Genomic DNA, 18,070 nt, shown 5'->3' on the forward strand with positions numbered 1-18,070 from the left:
TTTGATAAAAAGGGATCCATAACGCTCTGCATGCGAGTGTACGTATACCAATGGTATATGAAGACCTGTACATGTGTTCCTTCGGTGCTTGCTTTTATTGTGTGCGGGCATGGCTTTGTTAAAAAGATGACGATAAAACCTGCTTATGTATTCATTTATCCTGCTGCCCACGTATATCAATACGCTCTTGTTTATGGCCTGAATGGTTAGCTTTCATTGTCGCTGAGCGTTAGGGGAAATGTGCCAGAGAAGACAATCCTCAGGCTGCAATCCAGATCAGAAGATATTGTAAACAACGCATGTAAGGCGATGGTATGTACAGCGCGCATCAATGGATAAACGTTACAGCATGCCAAAAAGTACATAGAATCAAGTAATATAATGCATTGGATATTCATGTCTACATTACAAACGCAAAAGAGCAGGTTGAATAAGCTACAATTATGGTATCCATTTCCTTGGTTCCATGGGCATATCACTCGTGGTGCCATTGAGCCCTTTACGTTCTTGATCAACTCATCCAAAAGTTGCTGCATTCATGGTATCAGATCCAGTGGCATCAATATCCCAATGCCCACCTCCTTTGCTACCTACCCCGAACTTGCTTCAAGCAGTTTATCGTTGCTTTATGACCCCAAAGTCAGCTGATGAGTGTGGAAGATAGGATCCATCCCATAGGTACGCACCGTAAAGCCTGCATTACGTTAGGATGATATTCTCAATAAAGTAAGATACAATATTTACCTTACACTTGCATTCCCAGACCATATGGATGATCCTCATGATGTTTCGTCATTGCATCCAAGGCACGTTCATCTCGAAAGCCAGCTTGAGAAAATCTCCAATGATTGGGTGCTTTCGTCTCGGCCACAAAACAGCGTAACGTTCCTTTTTTGTTGGTCGTCGTGGATGGCATGGCATCAGGTCACGGCTGCAAACTTTTACCCAATTGTGTGAATCGTCTAAAAAACATGGGATGATGAGTTTTCCACATGCATAGCTCATAAAGGCTCCACTTACCCATCCCGCGAACAATAAGGTATACGTCCAACGATGGTGTTAAAGAAAGGCTTGAATGTTGTATACGAAAACAAATCCTCGTCGATTGCTGTAAAATCGGGTCGACCTGCATATTGAGCCACGCTACACAAAAACATGTTAACCTAATGAGCAACCATTCATCATCCATAAGCAATACATACATCGTCTTGAGAACATGGGCCAGCAATCCCGTCTTTGGCTTCCTGAAAGATATCATCCAATCAATCTGGGACATGGTATAGCATTCTTAACTATGGTACCTCGTGAATAAAACCCCTCCTTCCCCTAATCGCCCATTTATCCATGATCTTCTTTACCTTTTCAATTCATTGTATAGCTCTTTGCTTGACCGCTCCAGAAATACAAATCCATCATCTTGATCCAATTCATCAGACACAGAGAGCTCTTTGAACATATCCAGGAAGCCGAATAAAAGTGCGATAATCCTGATCACCATAAGCAGAAAAGCGGTGCGTGTAATTGAGAGTCAACAGCTCATCACGTGTCATTGCTTCTCCATGGCTGTATTCCTTGACGCAGTCGTCTCCGAGATCGTCTACTTGCACCAAGTGAGTTCAATGAAAGAATCCGAGCTGCATAGTTGTTCATCCACTTACTGATAGCTGATCCGTGCCACGGTAGTATATAGATGCTACCATTCTTTTCATGATTCTTGATTGCTCGTCAACGAAGGCGTTTGTTCAATGCATCCACCAGCTAACAAGTCCCAAGATTGTCCTTCATGTCGCATCAATGCCATTTCCTATCATCGCAGCGTGATTAGTTACAATACCACCCCGCATTATTCGATATCCTTATTACCTCTTTGCATCGTAAAGTGATCCTTTGTGATATTCGCTTCCAATAGTTGGATCAATAATTCGTTGTACCCATCTATAAAGAGAACATGTCAAATCACTCAGCATGATGAAACGCGTTGTACAAGATAGGGATCGCTTACTTTGTCCTTCTGCATGCTTTCCTATGCCTGTTTGGCAGTAGATGTTCCAACTCTTCAACCACCTTTGGTGCCGTGTGCCATTCGATAACGTCGCCCTCGTGCTTGGTTACGAACTTGTTGAAGTTTGTCGCTTGTCAAAAGGAACTTCAAGAGAGCTATTACAGCGACGTCAATGAGCACAGGAATGCAGAGTAGAGAACATGAAGCAATAGAATGGCGTACCGTCAAGCCCTTTGGATGTCATTGTCTCGTGCGTGTCAAGGTTTCTTGTTGGACGCGTGTCAAGGAAGAGAGCAAAGAGAGATCAAAAAGCGATGCGGATAAACCTTTTACGACCAAACTATTATACGGGCCGTTGTTGCTGCTCACGTCCACTCACGCCTCTCTTTCACGTCTGTATTCTTTCTCAACATCAACAACCGCATTCGACTTGCTTCATCTTTACCTTTTGTTGCTACACATGACACCCTTCCATTGACGATACCAACACACCTTTATGCAAGGTCAACTTTGTTGAGCAGCCTCTGGTTTTCTATACACGTTCTTTGTCCACCTTTCTTTGTCGTCTTTTCCAACCTATGCAGCCATGATACAGCATCCGGAATATTGGTTGCGTCCAGCTATGGTACGTAGGATGGCAACTGTTGCTATGCACTGCTTTTTTTATTCATTGTGATGGTTGCTATAGTGAACGCTCTTTTGATTGTCTTATGGTCGTACTCCTTGGATGGATGAGGTGGTCTTTGTTTGGTTGATGATGCTATCCTGTCTCGCTCATTTCCCTTTCATGGATCGATGCCAGAGCTTTGTTTTGGGATGTCCTGCCATTCCTCAAGGTACATCACACCGAAGACAAGAAGGTTTTATCTTTTTGTGGTGTTGATTCTGGTATCCTTTGGCCTTGTTATCCAACAACCATCAGGTGGTCCTTTGGGGTTGATGATGGAGCTGTCCTGTCCCGCTCATTGTTCTTCTCATGGATCGGTGCCAGAGCCTTGTTGAGATGTCCTGCCATTCCTCAAGGTAGATCAGTGGATGCTGATTCTGGTATCCTTTGGTTTGAATGCTTCGGATCAGCACCGATGTCTTTGCAAAGGTAACTATTGTGTCGAATGGATGTCATCAAGCTATATACTAATCAGCATTTGCATGGGTAATTTGGGGAGATCACGGTGACAAGGTATGTATGCTGTTATGGATGATTGCATGGATTTGCTTGTAGGATGCACGTAGATGAACAATTTCGGGATGTTGGAATAAACGCTTGACTTGGCTTGTCATACAATGTATCGGTCGTGGATGAGGGATGTCGATGTCAAGGAGACTTGGATCAGCAATCATTTTTTTGGATGGGTCATATCATTTGTCAGAAAAAAGTGGAACGAGAGCAGTGATGGAATTGATTTTAGCCAGCTTACGATGCGAGCAGCTCTTCAAGATTGACCGCATTTTGGATTCCTTGCCCAAGCAGATCAGGTTGATGAAGAGGAATGGTGACGCGGGATTTTCATTATTCAAGTTGCCGTTATTACAAATGATCACGAGTGGATTTGATTATCGACATCATGCGTGTGGTGGCAAACAACTACCTATTATGGTAGCTGTGGAGTCAACCTATGAGACAAAGTATACCACCGCTATCGTTTCCCATGCAACAAAAACAACAACAACGTTCTTTTCCCCTTCAAAAACAAAATTAGTCTTCGTCACATCGAATTCCTAAAATAGTAATAATAAATGTTGGATGTAGAGCAGACAATGAATGCACAGCATAACAAGGAACATGATTATGGCGAGCTTAACCATCATTCGAACTTGACAATCCACCCACGTTGCATGGAAATGATATAAATAATGGGTAGTGTTGCCGCAACATTTGTATCCATCCATTTCTTTCATCCTAATTGATCCCCTTTATTCGAGACAACATAGCCATCCATCTCAATGATCATCTCCAGCGGTCATAATCATCGCCATATTCATCACTATCATTTCTACGCTAAGAACCCTAACAACAACAGCGGCCATCCTTTTGTCTTGGTTGGAGTCACCACTACCGTTATCGAATCCTATGCTCCTGATCCGCCAATAGTAACCAACGCTGGAATCCCTCCTCCTCCTCTTACAATTACTACTACTGCTTCAGCTCATCCTATTTTTCCACCACCCATTGCCTCTGGGTTCCCTTGTCTTCATGGCTTTCCACCACCACCACCAATACCTTCTGTTGTTTCCACTGGTATCCCTTCTCGTCATCTCCTTCCTCCTCCTGACCATCATCCTTCTCTCAAATCAATATGGAAAGGGAACCATGAAGAACAAACAAGTCGTGAGGCACCATCACAAATGTCTTTGCATCTCTTTGACCGTTCTTCTACACCATCGAATATTCCATCATTGCTTCCCACCATGTCGAATAGAATGCTTACAACGAGTGAACCAGAATTCCCTTTTCCTAGTCGTACACAACCTTGTATCCTTTGACTTTTTCGGTACCTGAGCCTTTTGTGATACCAATAAATATCTACATCTTCATGTTCACTTGATCAATGGGGGCAACATGCAAGTAATCCCGCAACCAAATGTGCTGGTATGTACAAGAAGTCATTCAATGTTGTTTGTCAAGTAATGATGGTGGTGATCAATGCAATGTGTCGTCTCCAAGGATGTGCAAGATGACAAGATGAATAATGGCATGCGATGAGGTCTTGTAATGATGGGGTTATTGACGAGACCCTTCTATTGGACATGTTGCAAGTGGCTGCATAAACAGGGGGAATTCCGAACAAGGCACACGCTCTCTCTCTCTCTCTTCTTCCTTGAAACCACGCTCACACCACTCACCCATTCATCACAGCCATGGCTATCGACACTAATCAACATGGGCCACTTCCAACAGAAAACGATTGTGCTTTATCCTTCAACTCGCCAATGGCAGTACTACAAACTATTCTCTCTGACGCATGACAGCGCGTATATGACACCATCAAGTCTCGCCAATTTCGGTATCCTCCCAACGAAGAATGGGACGACTTTGGAGGCAGCACACCTCATCGACATTCTTGTGGACAGCTGGTGAGTGAAGTGCTCTTATTGCATGGTATTGGGAACACGCGTTCACTGTTGTATGTGGCAGTTATCATATGCACCTTTCAACGATTTCAGCATACATTGCCCCTCATCCTCTCAGCGTGTCCATTCTACCTTGTTCATCATCATGTTTTGGTTTGTATACAATGCATCTCTTGTTAAAAACAGCTCACCTCATTATGTATTCAGCATCACATCCACTCTTTATGCATTCTCAATCACCGCACGCGTCCCACGCATTGAGCATCGTATCCAACTCAGCCTCGTTGACTGTAAGGATTGGATAATGCTATGCAATGGGTACCTGAAAGTAAGTAAAAAAAGATGGGTTGGTATGTTGAGAAAAGGGAGGATGGTTGACACGTTGGTTGTTTAGCGAAGCTGTACATTGTCAACAAGATCATGGCTATGATTATAGACCACAATGAAGAGTCGAGCTACAACATGTGATGGAAAAAAGGAGAGCTATGTTGAAGACATCCCAACACTGAGTCAGTCAAGCACCATGTCACTCAAAGTACTTCGCTCCAAACACCGCTATCGATTGTTGAGGTTCCGAGCAGCTTCGTAATGGATTGCTTCGCCTATTGAATGAAGGTGGTTGATCGAGACTTGGGAATTGCATGACTTGGATTGGGACAGCAACTGTACCTGCTGATGGACAACTGGATTTCGGATGAATTCAACTGATACGAATGAGGAGAAGCAGCTTCTGGATGCAAGGTTGGCAGGACGAGGATATCAACAAGAGGCATCAGGCACAAGCGAGAAGAAATAGGATGCAACAACAATGGCCACCTTATTGGATAATGGAGGATCAACTACGAGACTACAAGAAATCAGCAGCTAAGACAATGACGACCTCGCTACACTTATCAAGTTTCATTGTCATGCAAGCGATCACCTGGAGATAGGGTCAACACTCAGCATCAATCTCACTCCACCGTTCAGCTGATACGCTATGCTCACCGCGACATCATTTGCAACAGTATACAAGTACTCGGATTTCATGGCATCAGCAAGTCATATGAGATGGACCAAAACAGCACCCTGGAATGATTGACGCAGCTGGTGGCAATGTGAGTGGATCTTGGCAATCGGTGGTACCACGATTATAGCCGTATTTTACAAGACTCGCCTCCAATCACTTCGTGACATTGTTTACGGATCATCATCTTACAAGCATGCCTTCCTATGGAACAGCCATACTAGATTGGATATTGCTTCAAGAGATTCATCAAGTAATGCTCACATTTACTATGAAGGTAGGAGGAGAACTGGGACTTACAACAACAAATAGAAGCAACATGTCATTTAAAACGTACCTTTTTAGCTTGCTGATTCCCATGGCAGCTTAGGATGATTATACATATCTCGTGAGTGAACTCAGCATATCACGATTGGATCAAGACGGCGTATACGATGTTGCATTTGCACCCTACGGCAAGGTGTTACAGGTAGTTGGAAGAATTACAAATCAAGCAACCATGGTGAGGAACGTGGAAACAGGATTCGAGGCGAAGGATCTTCATGATTGGATGTCAACTACTACATTTGGATGATGATGTTTTACGATTACTGCAACCCTGGTCTACGATATCCTGGATGGTGCAAAATGAAGCCGATACGATCACAATTTCAATATTATCAACAAGCGGCAGCATTGATCCAATACCAGTGATTCAAGAACAAGGATATACCAACTAGAGATACCCTGTTCATTACATAGTCTGCCGTAGCTCTTTGTTCAATGGATCTCGTGGTGGTGGAATGCAACATAAAAATTTCTCACAGTATGGTTTTTGGTGATGTGGATGGAGTGGATTGTTTTCAGATGATTATCATTGTTTGGATGTGCAATGCCATGATTGAATGAAAGCGAGGGTTCATCGTATTTTATGGTATGTATGGGATAATGAAGGTTAATGGATCACGTTACGTGGAGAATGCTTTAGATGAAACATTGGCATCTGATATGGGCAAGGCATGGTTCACTTGATCGACTTTTTTATCCCAATCGGAGCAGTGGATATTTGAAGGAGCTAGGAATTGGCAATGTGAAAAGACAATGTATAGCTCCATTGGCTAAAGCTGATACATAAAGGATACTGTAGGGATGTTGCACAATGACATGCTCAAGAGCATCATGATTGACGTCTGTTTCTTTGTTCATTATACACTCAAGGGTTCTCTTTCAGCAATACATAGACGAACTGATTCATTCGACAGCTGATTTGGAATCCTGGATGAAGATGTTTATGATAGCAGCAACCAAGAATACAGTAATACAATAGAACAATAATATTGGTTGACTCTATGTGTGGAGATTTATCATGTAGGTATGACATAGTAACAACACGGTCAAAGAATGAGGTACTGGATGTAGAGTCAACTAATATCATTGTACTGTCTTCCTGTATTCTTGGTTGCTGCTATTATAAACATCTTCATCCAGGATTCCAAATCAGCTGTCGAATGAATTGGTTCGTCTATCCAATATGTCTAAACGCCCCTCTCATCGTTGCCATTCAATTCAGCCGTAACGATGTGCCATGGCCCGGTCTTTCTTCCTGACGACGTGCAAGTAACCATAGCAACATACCAGGATTCCCGTGACTGTACTTGTTTGCATTCATCCACGATACCCATTGTAAGTCCAATACGTGCATATGAAAATGTCATGTGATTCCTGCTGCTGACATGCTCCCTACAATTCGCTTATTGGGAGAACGTGATATGTATATACCATGCATAGTGAAGCTTGCGTACTTGTTGGTGGTGTCATTGTATAGGGTATCCTTCAAATTGGCCATCAGCGTCGCGTATGCTAATCATTATCTTTTTCCAACAAAGCAAATCTTCCTGATCATCATGCTGTAAAACGTAATCATCTGGGTGAGAGCAACATGCAATGCTGGCTTTATTCTTGCTTTCATGCTCGTATACATTGAGAATAAGGGGTCTATCCTATGACGGAATCCCGATGGAAAGCGATGTTTTTAAAATGTTCTTGCTCCATGTCAATGATATAGCCCGAGACATCATCTGAGCATTGCAAAGTCAGCGATTGTTGCGGCTTACAGAGCAGTGCATGCGGCAAACTTGAATCCGTCAATTCATATCCAAGCGCCATGTGTTGTAAATGGAATAATACGTATATCAAGGTATCTTCACGACCCTTTCATGTTAACCTTGATAATGGCTGATCTCGTGATGCAACTTTGTTGAATATGACATTGAAAGTATTGCTGCTATACACCACATCATCCCATATTTCAATCGCAAGTGTGTCGAGCTGTGCCAAGTCTCCAATGTTCTCGATTGATTTCATGCTTGTGTTGGTGCCTTTGAATATGAGTGCGAGATGCTCTAGGCGTTCGATATGATGATTAACGAGCCGAATGCAAGAGCTGGATATGGGCATCATTCATGACAGTCATAGTAAGCGTTGTGAGATGATTGGATACAGGGTCGGTAATGCCAATGGGTGAAATATCGAGGTTGAGGCTTGTCATATTGGGATCATGTTTTATAATTCAATGATACAAATGTGCTGATCCATAAAAAAATCATCCAGATGCAATGATTGTAGTTTTGGAAAAAAGATCTTCATAGGCTGTTGTTGTATCCACAATAGCTGAAATACTGACTTCTTCCAATGTGGCGTGATGTTGCTGAAACAGCGATATCGTACATGGAGTAATTGGCGACAAGGGCTATCTTTTTCAATCCTGGCTTGGTGTGGGAGGCAAAGTCGTATGAATCAAAGTCCAGATAATCATTTTCATATTCCCCGCGTAAAGGACCATATCGAAGATAGCTTAGCAACGGACAATGTTCATGGATCACCCTCAACGAATGGCTTTGATTGCATCGAAGCATGGATAAAGCTCGTAGAGAAGGACATCGTGCCAAAACATCGACCATCATGCCATGTGTCATTGTGTCCGGTGGAGTATGAATAGCCAAATGCATGTATTGTGTGAATTCCACTCATTGGCGATAACGCTGGCAATAGTGAGCATACGAAGAGGTGTGGACCATGTTCGAGAATTTGCTGGAGATCAATAGGTTGTACAACATCGTGCTGATCACCCATACCCAATTTCAAGTGCGTCAATCGATCACCTACGGCCATCAACACCGATATCACATTGCTTGGCTGATCCCAACGTTAAAAAAAAGTCGTCTACATTGAGGAATGAGTCATCTTGACGTTTTTGAATAGCACATTCACTGCACTTACCATATAACTCCAATCGTCTTAATGATTTCGATTCTTGTCATGGGAACGCTTGAGCATTATCCTCATCACCTCCACAAAAACGATACAACGTGACGGATACGACACAATCCTTGAACTTGTCGAGCAGGTTTTCATCCGCCACCCTTGCCTTCGAAGGCTCATCCACCTCATAATGCAATGGTAATGATTGCAATAGTCGATTTCTCCAATCACGTGGGACATGTAAGTATGACCATTGGCTGTATTCCCTTGAAGGTGGATATTCAATGATGATCGATGCAATGTATTGGCTCACAATCTCAAGCGGCAGCTGTGTGATGAAACCCGATCGCTTTTCTTGTTGCAATGTGGCAGCGTCTTTTGATTGGACGAGTGCTGAATAAGAAGGATGGTTGGATGATGCTGTATTCATGCCAGTGGTGTATACACCGATGGCCTTTTGTTGTCGTCCTTGTTCTCTGTAAATGTTGCCAACACAAAGGTATCCAAGTGGTGATTGTGGATCAATGTTGCACATGGCGTCAGCATCACGTAAAGTTGCTCGAAACTTGGCATACGAAATGGATATTTGAGAGCGTTTCTGGTAGAGCTGTAGGAGATGGTCGACGGTATGGTGATATCGATAAATGCCTTGTATTGAAGCATTGGGTATTCTTTGGATGGATCATCTACAATAATCATGCATAGCTCAATAAACACGTGTTGTCTTTTCCACAAGTAGACCTCATTACCATTGTGTTTCAGCCCAGCGTAGTAATCACGCACCGATTCGCCTTGTAGAGTGTTCATTGTCATTGTGGAAGGAAACGGGGCTTGCTGAGGTAGATCACCAGGGTGGGTGGAAGAAGTGAGAAAGGCGGAAGAAGTATACTTGCAGACTTGCAAGCCAACAATAGAGGCATCACTGCTATTGGATCAAGCCAAGTGCCGGTGTCAACCACAAGCTGCAAGAAAGGTACATAGTATGGTATCGTATTAGCTTCCTTTTCATTCAAAGCATTGGGCGGGGACACTTACCAAGTCCTGAGGTATCTCAACGTGAAGGTATATATGATGAAAAATAACGTGGACATGTTTGAGCATTAAGATGAATATAACTGTGGATTACTCTATGCGTATCGTATCCATTAGTTATGCAGCTCAAATTCGTACCACCAACATGTGACTCCCTCCCCCTGCCAAACTTACAAGAATGACCGAAATATAATAGCCTGTTGCAGCCATGAGGATGGTGGATCATATAGTATTCCTTATCCTTGCCCTCCACCCAATGAATACATCATACGGCCAAACAATGATCGCCATGTGCTGTAGGACTTCTGCTTCCATGTTGATTTATTGAAGAGTACTGCGTATTCCCAATCGATGTCGTTGTGCCCTTGTCTCTTTCGATATTGAATCAATGAAATAGCCCGTTCATGATACTGGATGCCGTAAACGTAGTCGTAGAAGTTGTCATCCAAGATATTCCATGTAAGAGTGTTTCTCAAGTACCATAAGCCAAATCCAATAGGCATCCCATCCAAGACCGTTTCCAACATAACGTAGTTCCTCAGCCATCGTTGTAACGGTAGATCGTAGCTGTCCTCGATAACCCATGCATCTCAAAGCCAATCCCAAATACCTGCAAATACATGTTTTAATGATCTGCTGCTTCTCATTGCCAATGCACCATATCCCTTTACCTTTGCAAATGGGAGCATCATAGAAAAGAAGCTCTTGTAGCGATACCCAATCATAAGGATGCACCAAGTCGCCAAATGATAGATGTAAATTGAAAGTATGATCTCCATCTCACAAGTATCCAAGGGTCATATCGTATCGCTGCTTCCTGTAATGACGAATAAAACATGTGGAACTGCAGACCCAGAATCTCCAGCTGGCGCAATTAAACTCCATAAGCGATGAGATGTCGTTCTTGCCTTTGAGGATTATTGTTCATGGTCTCCATCAATCAATCAAGTATCAAGTATCGCGGTGTGGAGCATCCAACTTGCAAAGTTCGTATCCTCATCTTCCATTCATGCATCCAAGACAGCTTTCCCTCACTTTTTCAGTGTTGAATAGCATCAGTATCCAATGGCAATCAATCATTGTTGTTGTCGTTACGTTCGCACGCGCTCATTTGTCGAAGCTATTCATCCTGCCGCTGCTCTAGATTCCAACCATCCACAATGATCCTTCAAGTGGAAACCTTTTGAGTGACGTATGGGTAATGTTGTCGAAAGCACTTTGCATGAAACATCATGTTGAGCACGCCGTGATGTGTTCGAGCACCTGTTGGGTCATCATCATTGAAGGTTGTGGTGTGATTCAGTTTCGCTACACGTTGAACATGTCAATGATCCGCCTTTCTTTCGCAAGATACCACCCAACCCACTCGTTACCTCGATATACAACATAATGTGAGCAAGCGTTGCAGCATGAAGACATAAATCCAAGACTCAGAACATGGTGCTGCATCATAAAAGGGTGAGATAAATGCCCCTGTGGTTCTCCATTATCCTTTTACCTTGGCGAATAGGTAGGTCTTTACCCAATCATGCGGTATCTTCAAATCTGGTTCGACAATGTATAACTGGAAATCCCTTAATGGAGACGTATACAGTGGATCAAGATAGTTTTCAACGGCATGTGGCAAGTCTGAAAGAGTGGAAAATGGCGAAATGAAGAGAATACTTGGGTTGTAAATATAGCAGCGGATGATCCGGTCGGTCTTGTGCGTCGAAGTTATTGGTAAACCACGGTTTAACACCAAATAGCCAAAGGAACATTGGTGGTGTTGCTTTGATAACAAATATGGCTGCCACCATTCCATCCATCCAAACCCATGAGCCCTGTCTTGTGTCGCGTGCAATACATTTCAAAGATGGTGGTGTCAAATACAGTCGATTTGTAATGCCTTGGTGCCGTAGCTCGCCCCATCTTGCCAGATCATAGCATACTCCATAGCAACATGCCGCAACATCATATGAAACATAGATCCATCGCTTGCAGATATCGGCTCAGGGACATAAACGCTGCACACCATGATCAAATCAGACATCATCCCATATCCTATAAGCCCATGCCATCCTTACCTTGTCAACTAGTCTTGTAATGATAGCACACAGCGATCATGTCCAACGACTTTAGGTAGCCAAGTAGCCAAATATGAACCTTCCAGACAACGTTGAAACGTTGACACGGTTGCAGCTCATGACGTGTTGCTCAAGATGTTTGCTGCATGTAATAGATATAGCGTCAATGCTGGACTCGTCTCCATTTGCTGTTGGGTTTGATGCGGGGTGTTGAGAGGGACTGTGGTCATGACATTGAAGAGAAAAAGGTGGTAATAGCATAGAAGCATTCAATCGGTCTCATGTGTCAATGTCGTTTAGTTGTATGAAGCAGGGTCGTTGTTGTCTGAAGGTGCGGAAATGTAAAAGAGTGGGTGCAAAAGAAAGAGAAAGAGAGCGTTCCTTGGAACACGACGTTGACGACCCAGCGGGAAAAATTGTCGCAGCCAGTAACTCGGATACCCACTCCTGAAGATTTTCAAATGTGTAGCACTCATGTTGTGAGACGTTACATCATCCTCACGGAGAAGACCATCCGATATGCATGTCTCATCACTCATGTCTACAAAAGAAAAGCATGTCTTGTTCATGTTGAGGATTTCTTTGCAGGGAGTGCACACATATTTGATGCTGCGATTCAGGAGAAAACAACATGATATGAGATAATATCTTCAAATCTTGCGTTTGCATGCAGTGGCTGCATCCATCATGCATGTTGCACAAACTTTGATCCACCTTGTGTTGGACATTAAAAATGTTGTTCAACATCCTGATGATTTTGCCACCCGTTTTTTCCTTTCAAAGTGTTAAAATGGCATCCCCTCAAACAGACAAGCAGGTATGTCAGCCTTGTAAAATGATACCAATCGAGCAAGAGAGCCTGGAAACTAAATGTGCAGTCTCAGACAGATAACACTTTCCAGCATGATGTACGAGGATACGAATTACTAGAGCATCCGCACTTTTTGCTGGTGTATGTGCCAAACAATGGAGCCAAGATGCGGCTTGTCAAGCCATCAAGCGATCCATATCATCGAGAACAAATCATACAAAGGATCAACAAGGAGGACAACTTACTGCCTCATTACGCATTGTCTCATCTTTGGGGCATCTCACACAACAACCCTCATGTATGGAAGGAAATTGGTGACTATGTGGATGATGAAAACGGACAACCAGCTGCTCCTGTTTCCATGCGACCTAAAAAACGAAAGACATTGCGCACATTGCTACAAAGCCATCCTGATAGTTACTGGTGGATCGATGTTTTATGTGCGCGCACGGATACACCTTTGGCTATTATGGGGGATATCTATGCTTGTTGCAAACAATGCTACGCCATGATTGATTGCAGACCTGATATTATCACAAGTATTCTTTCAATGAAGCATCGCTCTGAAGAATCCGATCCTGCATCATGGTCCATTTATGAACACAACGTGGCCGTTAACACTTTGGAGACGTTCACAAGCTCTAACTGGTGGAGACGCGTATGGACGTGGCAGGAGGCGGTGCTACCAAAGGCTGTCATCCTCATGGCTGAAACGCTTCCTGATGACGTTGATGACAATAACAGCATGTTGTCTATCGGTGATCTTATCACGTTGTATGACAAAATATTATTGAGCTCGTGTTATTATCGAGGTACGTTTTGAAATGGTAAACGTTGTGGTTGTACTCTCATGTTGATGATCAACTATGTAATCGTTACACACAGACACTGTCTTTGGGCCGAAACCTTTACCAAACCGAATTTGCTATATAATTGAAGAAATCCGAGATTCTCGGGATCGCAACCATCTTCTTCCGATTGGATTAGTGGCCATGTTCAAATCATTTGCATTATCAGCAAGGAAATGTATGGATCCCCTTGACTACGTGTACGGCGTGCTCGGCTTGTTCCGGTTTGACATTTCAAGAAAATCAAATCCCAATGAAGCATGGCATCTTTTCATCTCCGAGCTTGAAAATTACTTGGTGGATCCTTCCCGTATCAAAATCGAAAACGTCTACCAAAGAGAAATAGCTTACAAGCTTCTAAACAATTGTCAAGCATGCCATTGCAACCTCATGAGTGCAAAAGATATGCGCGATGTCTATGAATGTCTCGTTGACGGATTCATCTTTCTAGACGATTAAAGAACCCTTATTGCTCAATCATATTTTTTTTTTTCAAAAATGCAATCTTCTTTTTCGTGCATCATGGTATGTATAGGGAAATGAAGTCTCTAAGTGAAAGGTGCCTGGATCAAAATATTGTCTTTGTTATTGGTTTTGTATGCCCAAATCCATTTTGTCATACGTGGACCACATTGCTATGTAGAAATTCAATGGAGCTGAGCCCATCCTGGATACATAGCGTGTGCTTGTGCAATGATTTTAATTACCAATGACAAGCTACTATGTAGTATCATTTATCCCTATACATACCAGCCTTGGTCTTTCATCCTGTTTCCCCCATCACATGGTACGATTGAATGATTACAAGCAACCCCCATTGTATACAACCAAATGACGATCATCATCCCAAAAAAGTAACCACGTGATTCTCGTTGCCAAGCAGGTATAATGCAAAGATTTCATTTTTGGACATGTACAACTACAAGATTCATTGAACAAAGGGACGCTTTCAATTATGTCTATTTCCAAGTGGCTCATTGTTGTTGCCCATTGCTGCTCATTGTATAAAGGTAGCACCTCTTGTATCATTCACGATATCACGTATGTTGCCAAGATCCATCATTCAAACGAAGTTGCCATCCCAACATGAAAATTGTTCTCATCAAGCACTGTTCCTTGGTTCCTCAGAATTTGATGTGCTTGATCATAGCGATTCTTGGTGATTCATATATCGTAAAGCATAGTAATTCTCAATTCCATAACATACGGTGGATGCCATGCGATATGGTGTATTCAATCACAGAAGTTCAAGCAAGATCCCGATACGGACAAGGTGTGAAATGATTGGTGGACGCGTACAGCTGCATAAACGTAGAATGTTGCCAGTTGGGTCTTCCCTCTCCCAATGCGGATAGCCATGCAGTACCATCAACCCCTTCGTTTCTCCTCAAATCATCATGTTTCTCCATTCAAATTGTCATGCCGCATGCCAAGTTGAAGTAGCCATATGGATACCCGTTGATCCCATATGTAACCTTGCCTGCTTCCTTTTATCAATAGCGGCCCTCCCATGATGACGATGATTCTTGCTGATGGAACTCCATTCCTTTTGCCGTATGCCAAGATGAAAGGTCCTCGTCGAAATCCCGTAAATCCACTCAATTTCACTCGCAATGTCCAATGATAGCCCTCTCTTTTCCAGCGAATGACAGCACTCCATGATCTCCAATGATAACCATTTTCCATCATCTTCAACCTTGTCCACGTAACATGATGCATTCTTGTTGCTGGCAATATTGACAGTAGATCTCGAGGATTCCTCATCCTTGCACTTGTTCGAATACGTCTGTCATAATCTTTTCATTCGCCAAACAATTGGATTATGTGATCGCTACTGCTGACATGCTTCTTTTCATGCGCTCACTGGAAAAGTGTGGCATCGAGTGTGGATGGCGATTCTTGCGTATTGGAAAGATTGTATCGGTAGCTTTCAGGTATCATCAAAGCTGTACATCACACCATTCAGTTGCCCTAAATGATCCACGTGTTATCCTTCATCTCTTCCCTAATACCCTCGTCCACTTCCTTGTTACCTTGACAAAGAGGCTAACAACAAGAAAAAAGTGTGCTGTTGGTTAATGACACGTGTGTTGCGCTTGAAGAAAGGAGGACATAGGTGTTAGGAGACAATAAAACTGGTTCATGGTATCGTAAACATGCGGCAAGACTCCAAATTCAACCACTGGTGGAAAAGGCTTTTTCCAACATGAGCGTTCCTTGCTTTGCTTGCTCAATGAGGAAGTCGTGAATAGAGAGTGTCGATAGTGCCATGCATGCTGTCATCAATGGAAAGCCAATCGTTGCGAGGATGCAGTTTGGAATGTCATTGTCAAGTTGAGTGGGTTGTGGTTGAAACGAGTACAGGAACAAGAAGCAATGAATTCACGCTGCGACGTTCATAGATCACCTGTATTCCCAATTGTAAAGTGCACCAATAAAAGTATCACTTTGGGGAAACCTTCATTTGATTCTTGTAGTCATCTTAAAGACGTCTCCATACGACCAAGTCTTTGTATATATCCGCCATGTTTTTAGCCTTCCGTAGATTAATTTGGAATGCATGGTCATTGATGACAGGAATTCCTTTGGGGTTGTGCTGTAGATCCTTCATATAATTCTCAAGCTCAGACAAGAAAAGCTGCCAAACCGCACTAGGATCAGACATCGTTGGGATTTTGATCTGGAATAGGCCAAGCACTCCATAGACATGATCCACTGGATTCATGCAACGTCGAGGAGACTCGCTCAATGAAGCAAGGAAGCCAAAAAAGTAATCAATGCGGACGTTGGTCTCCATGGCACGCAACCGGTTGAAACTTGTAGCCCGACTGATCTCATCGAAACAAATGGATATACGCTCTGTCGCAGCATTTCCTATGGCAAAGATTACTAACATTGTTGGAAAAGCATCTTGTATACAACATACCATGTTCACTATAAATGTCATGCCACATGCTTTACCGCACCTTCAAAGTTGTAAACAAGTTTATCCACTGCTACAGTGTTGCTGCGAGATACATGCGTCCTTGTTTCAGACAAAAGTCGTACACCTCCAAAGGGTAAGGCCATCTCCTGCCATGTACATACACGCTTCCACCATTCACTTTGCGTCAGGGTATATAAGAGATCAATGAGCTGACCGTATTTTTTTGCTCAAAAAGCTGCTTGTATGAGCGGTAGCGTTGCTGACTTTGAGAGCCTCTCTGAGATTTCAAGCGCGGGAATTCTTTTCTTGCATCCTTCATCGTGTTCAGTTGCAGTATTAAAATAGGTGGACAATCCGCCATGGCAATACATCGAATGGAACAAGAGTAAAAATCGCCCATAATATCCAACGTTGTATCGGAACGTGCACACAACATATCAATCCACCAATAGCTGTCGCGATGATGTTTGCATTACAATGTGAAATCATCATACTTCGCCCAAATCAGGTCTATTCGGCATTCGCAACGCACCACGTTGTAGTCTCCGATTCAAGCAGTCTTTTGGCTATATACCAGGGCACGTTGATATGGCAGTAGTGGGCAAGCATGTTGCTTTTCATTGTAAAATCATCATACTTGCCTCAAATCGGATGTATTCGACATTCGCAATGAACCACGTTGTAGCGTCCAATGAACGCAGCCTTTTCGCTATATAAGAAGGTCATGTTCATATGGCAGTAGCGGGCAATAATGTTTCTTTACAACGTGAAGCCATCATACCTCGCCTAAATCAGGTGTATTCCCCATTCGCAATGCATCAAATTGTAGCCCGCAATCCTAGCAGTATATTGGCATATAACAAGGTCACGTTGATATGGCAGTAGCAGGCAACAATGTTACTCTTCATGGTAAAATCATCATACTTCGCCCAAATCAGATCTATTCGCCATTTGCAATGCATCATATTGTAGCACGCAATTCAAGCAGTCTTTTGGCTATATACCAAGATTATGTTGATATGGCAGTAGTGGGCAATAATGTTACTTTACAATGTGAAATCATCATA

At 42.9% G+C, this 18,070-nt stretch overlaps 8 protein-coding genes across 8 annotated transcripts; 2 read left to right on the forward strand and 6 right to left on the reverse strand.

The window, feature by feature from the left end:
* Positions 1 to 925: 925 nt before the first annotated feature.
* O0I10_011785 (uncharacterized protein) lies at positions 926 to 1,498 on the reverse strand (the record flags this gene model as incomplete). The annotated part of the gene is made up of 4 exons (XM_058491748.1): positions 926 to 962; positions 1,021 to 1,143; positions 1,203 to 1,244; positions 1,359 to 1,498. The coding sequence occupies 4 exons, from the start codon at positions 1,496 to 1,498 to the stop codon at positions 926 to 928; spliced, it is 342 nt and encodes a 113-aa protein (XP_058337494.1).
* A 558-nt stretch (positions 1,499 to 2,056) lies between these two features.
* Positions 2,057 to 2,246, reverse strand: O0I10_011786 (uncharacterized protein; the record flags this gene model as incomplete). The annotated part of the gene is made up of 2 exons (XM_058491749.1): positions 2,057 to 2,157; positions 2,225 to 2,246. 2 exons carry the CDS (start codon positions 2,244 to 2,246, stop codon positions 2,057 to 2,059), a joined length of 123 nt encoding a protein of 40 aa, XP_058337495.1.
* Positions 2,247 to 3,946: 1,700 nt separating this feature from the next.
* Positions 3,947 to 4,486, forward strand: O0I10_011787 (uncharacterized protein; the record flags this gene model as incomplete). Its single annotated transcript, XM_058491750.1, has 1 exon — positions 3,947 to 4,486. The coding sequence occupies one exon, from the start codon at positions 3,947 to 3,949 to the stop codon at positions 4,484 to 4,486; it is 540 nt and encodes a 179-aa protein (XP_058337496.1).
* Positions 4,487 to 8,054: 3,568 nt separating this feature from the next.
* Positions 8,055 to 8,423, reverse strand: O0I10_011788 (uncharacterized protein; the record flags this gene model as incomplete). The annotated part of the gene is made up of 2 exons (XM_058491751.1): positions 8,055 to 8,270; positions 8,328 to 8,423. The coding sequence occupies 2 exons, from the start codon at positions 8,421 to 8,423 to the stop codon at positions 8,055 to 8,057; spliced, it is 312 nt and encodes a 103-aa protein (XP_058337497.1).
* Positions 8,424 to 8,701: 278 nt separating this feature from the next.
* Positions 8,702 to 9,034, reverse strand: O0I10_011789 (uncharacterized protein; the record flags this gene model as incomplete). The annotated part of the gene is made up of 1 exon (XM_058491752.1): positions 8,702 to 9,034. The coding sequence occupies one exon, from the start codon at positions 9,032 to 9,034 to the stop codon at positions 8,702 to 8,704; it is 333 nt and encodes a 110-aa protein (XP_058337498.1).
* Positions 9,035 to 9,375: 341 nt separating this feature from the next.
* Positions 9,376 to 10,133, reverse strand: O0I10_011790 (uncharacterized protein; the record flags this gene model as incomplete). The annotated part of the gene is made up of 2 exons (XM_058491753.1): positions 9,376 to 9,968; positions 10,070 to 10,133. The coding sequence occupies 2 exons, from the start codon at positions 10,131 to 10,133 to the stop codon at positions 9,376 to 9,378; spliced, it is 657 nt and encodes a 218-aa protein (XP_058337499.1).
* Positions 10,134 to 13,208: 3,075 nt separating this feature from the next.
* Positions 13,209 to 14,536, forward strand: O0I10_011791 (uncharacterized protein; the record flags this gene model as incomplete). Its single annotated transcript, XM_058491754.1, has 3 exons — positions 13,209 to 13,235; positions 13,303 to 14,041; positions 14,115 to 14,536. 3 exons carry the CDS (start codon positions 13,209 to 13,211, stop codon positions 14,534 to 14,536), a joined length of 1,188 nt encoding a protein of 395 aa, XP_058337500.1.
* A 2,023-nt stretch (positions 14,537 to 16,559) lies between these two features.
* Positions 16,560 to 16,973, reverse strand: O0I10_011792 (uncharacterized protein; the record flags this gene model as incomplete). The annotated part of the gene is made up of 1 exon (XM_058491755.1): positions 16,560 to 16,973. One exon carries the CDS (start codon positions 16,971 to 16,973, stop codon positions 16,560 to 16,562), a length of 414 nt encoding a protein of 137 aa, XP_058337501.1.
* Between the last annotated feature and the right edge of the window lie 1,097 nt (positions 16,974 to 18,070).

This window comes from Lichtheimia ornata (genome assembly GCF_029851405.1).
Source record: "Lichtheimia ornata isolate CBS 291.66 chromosome Unknown scaffold00100, whole genome shotgun sequence".
In the NCBI taxonomy this organism is placed as follows: domain Eukaryota; kingdom Fungi; phylum Mucoromycota; class Mucoromycetes; order Mucorales; family Lichtheimiaceae; genus Lichtheimia; species Lichtheimia ornata.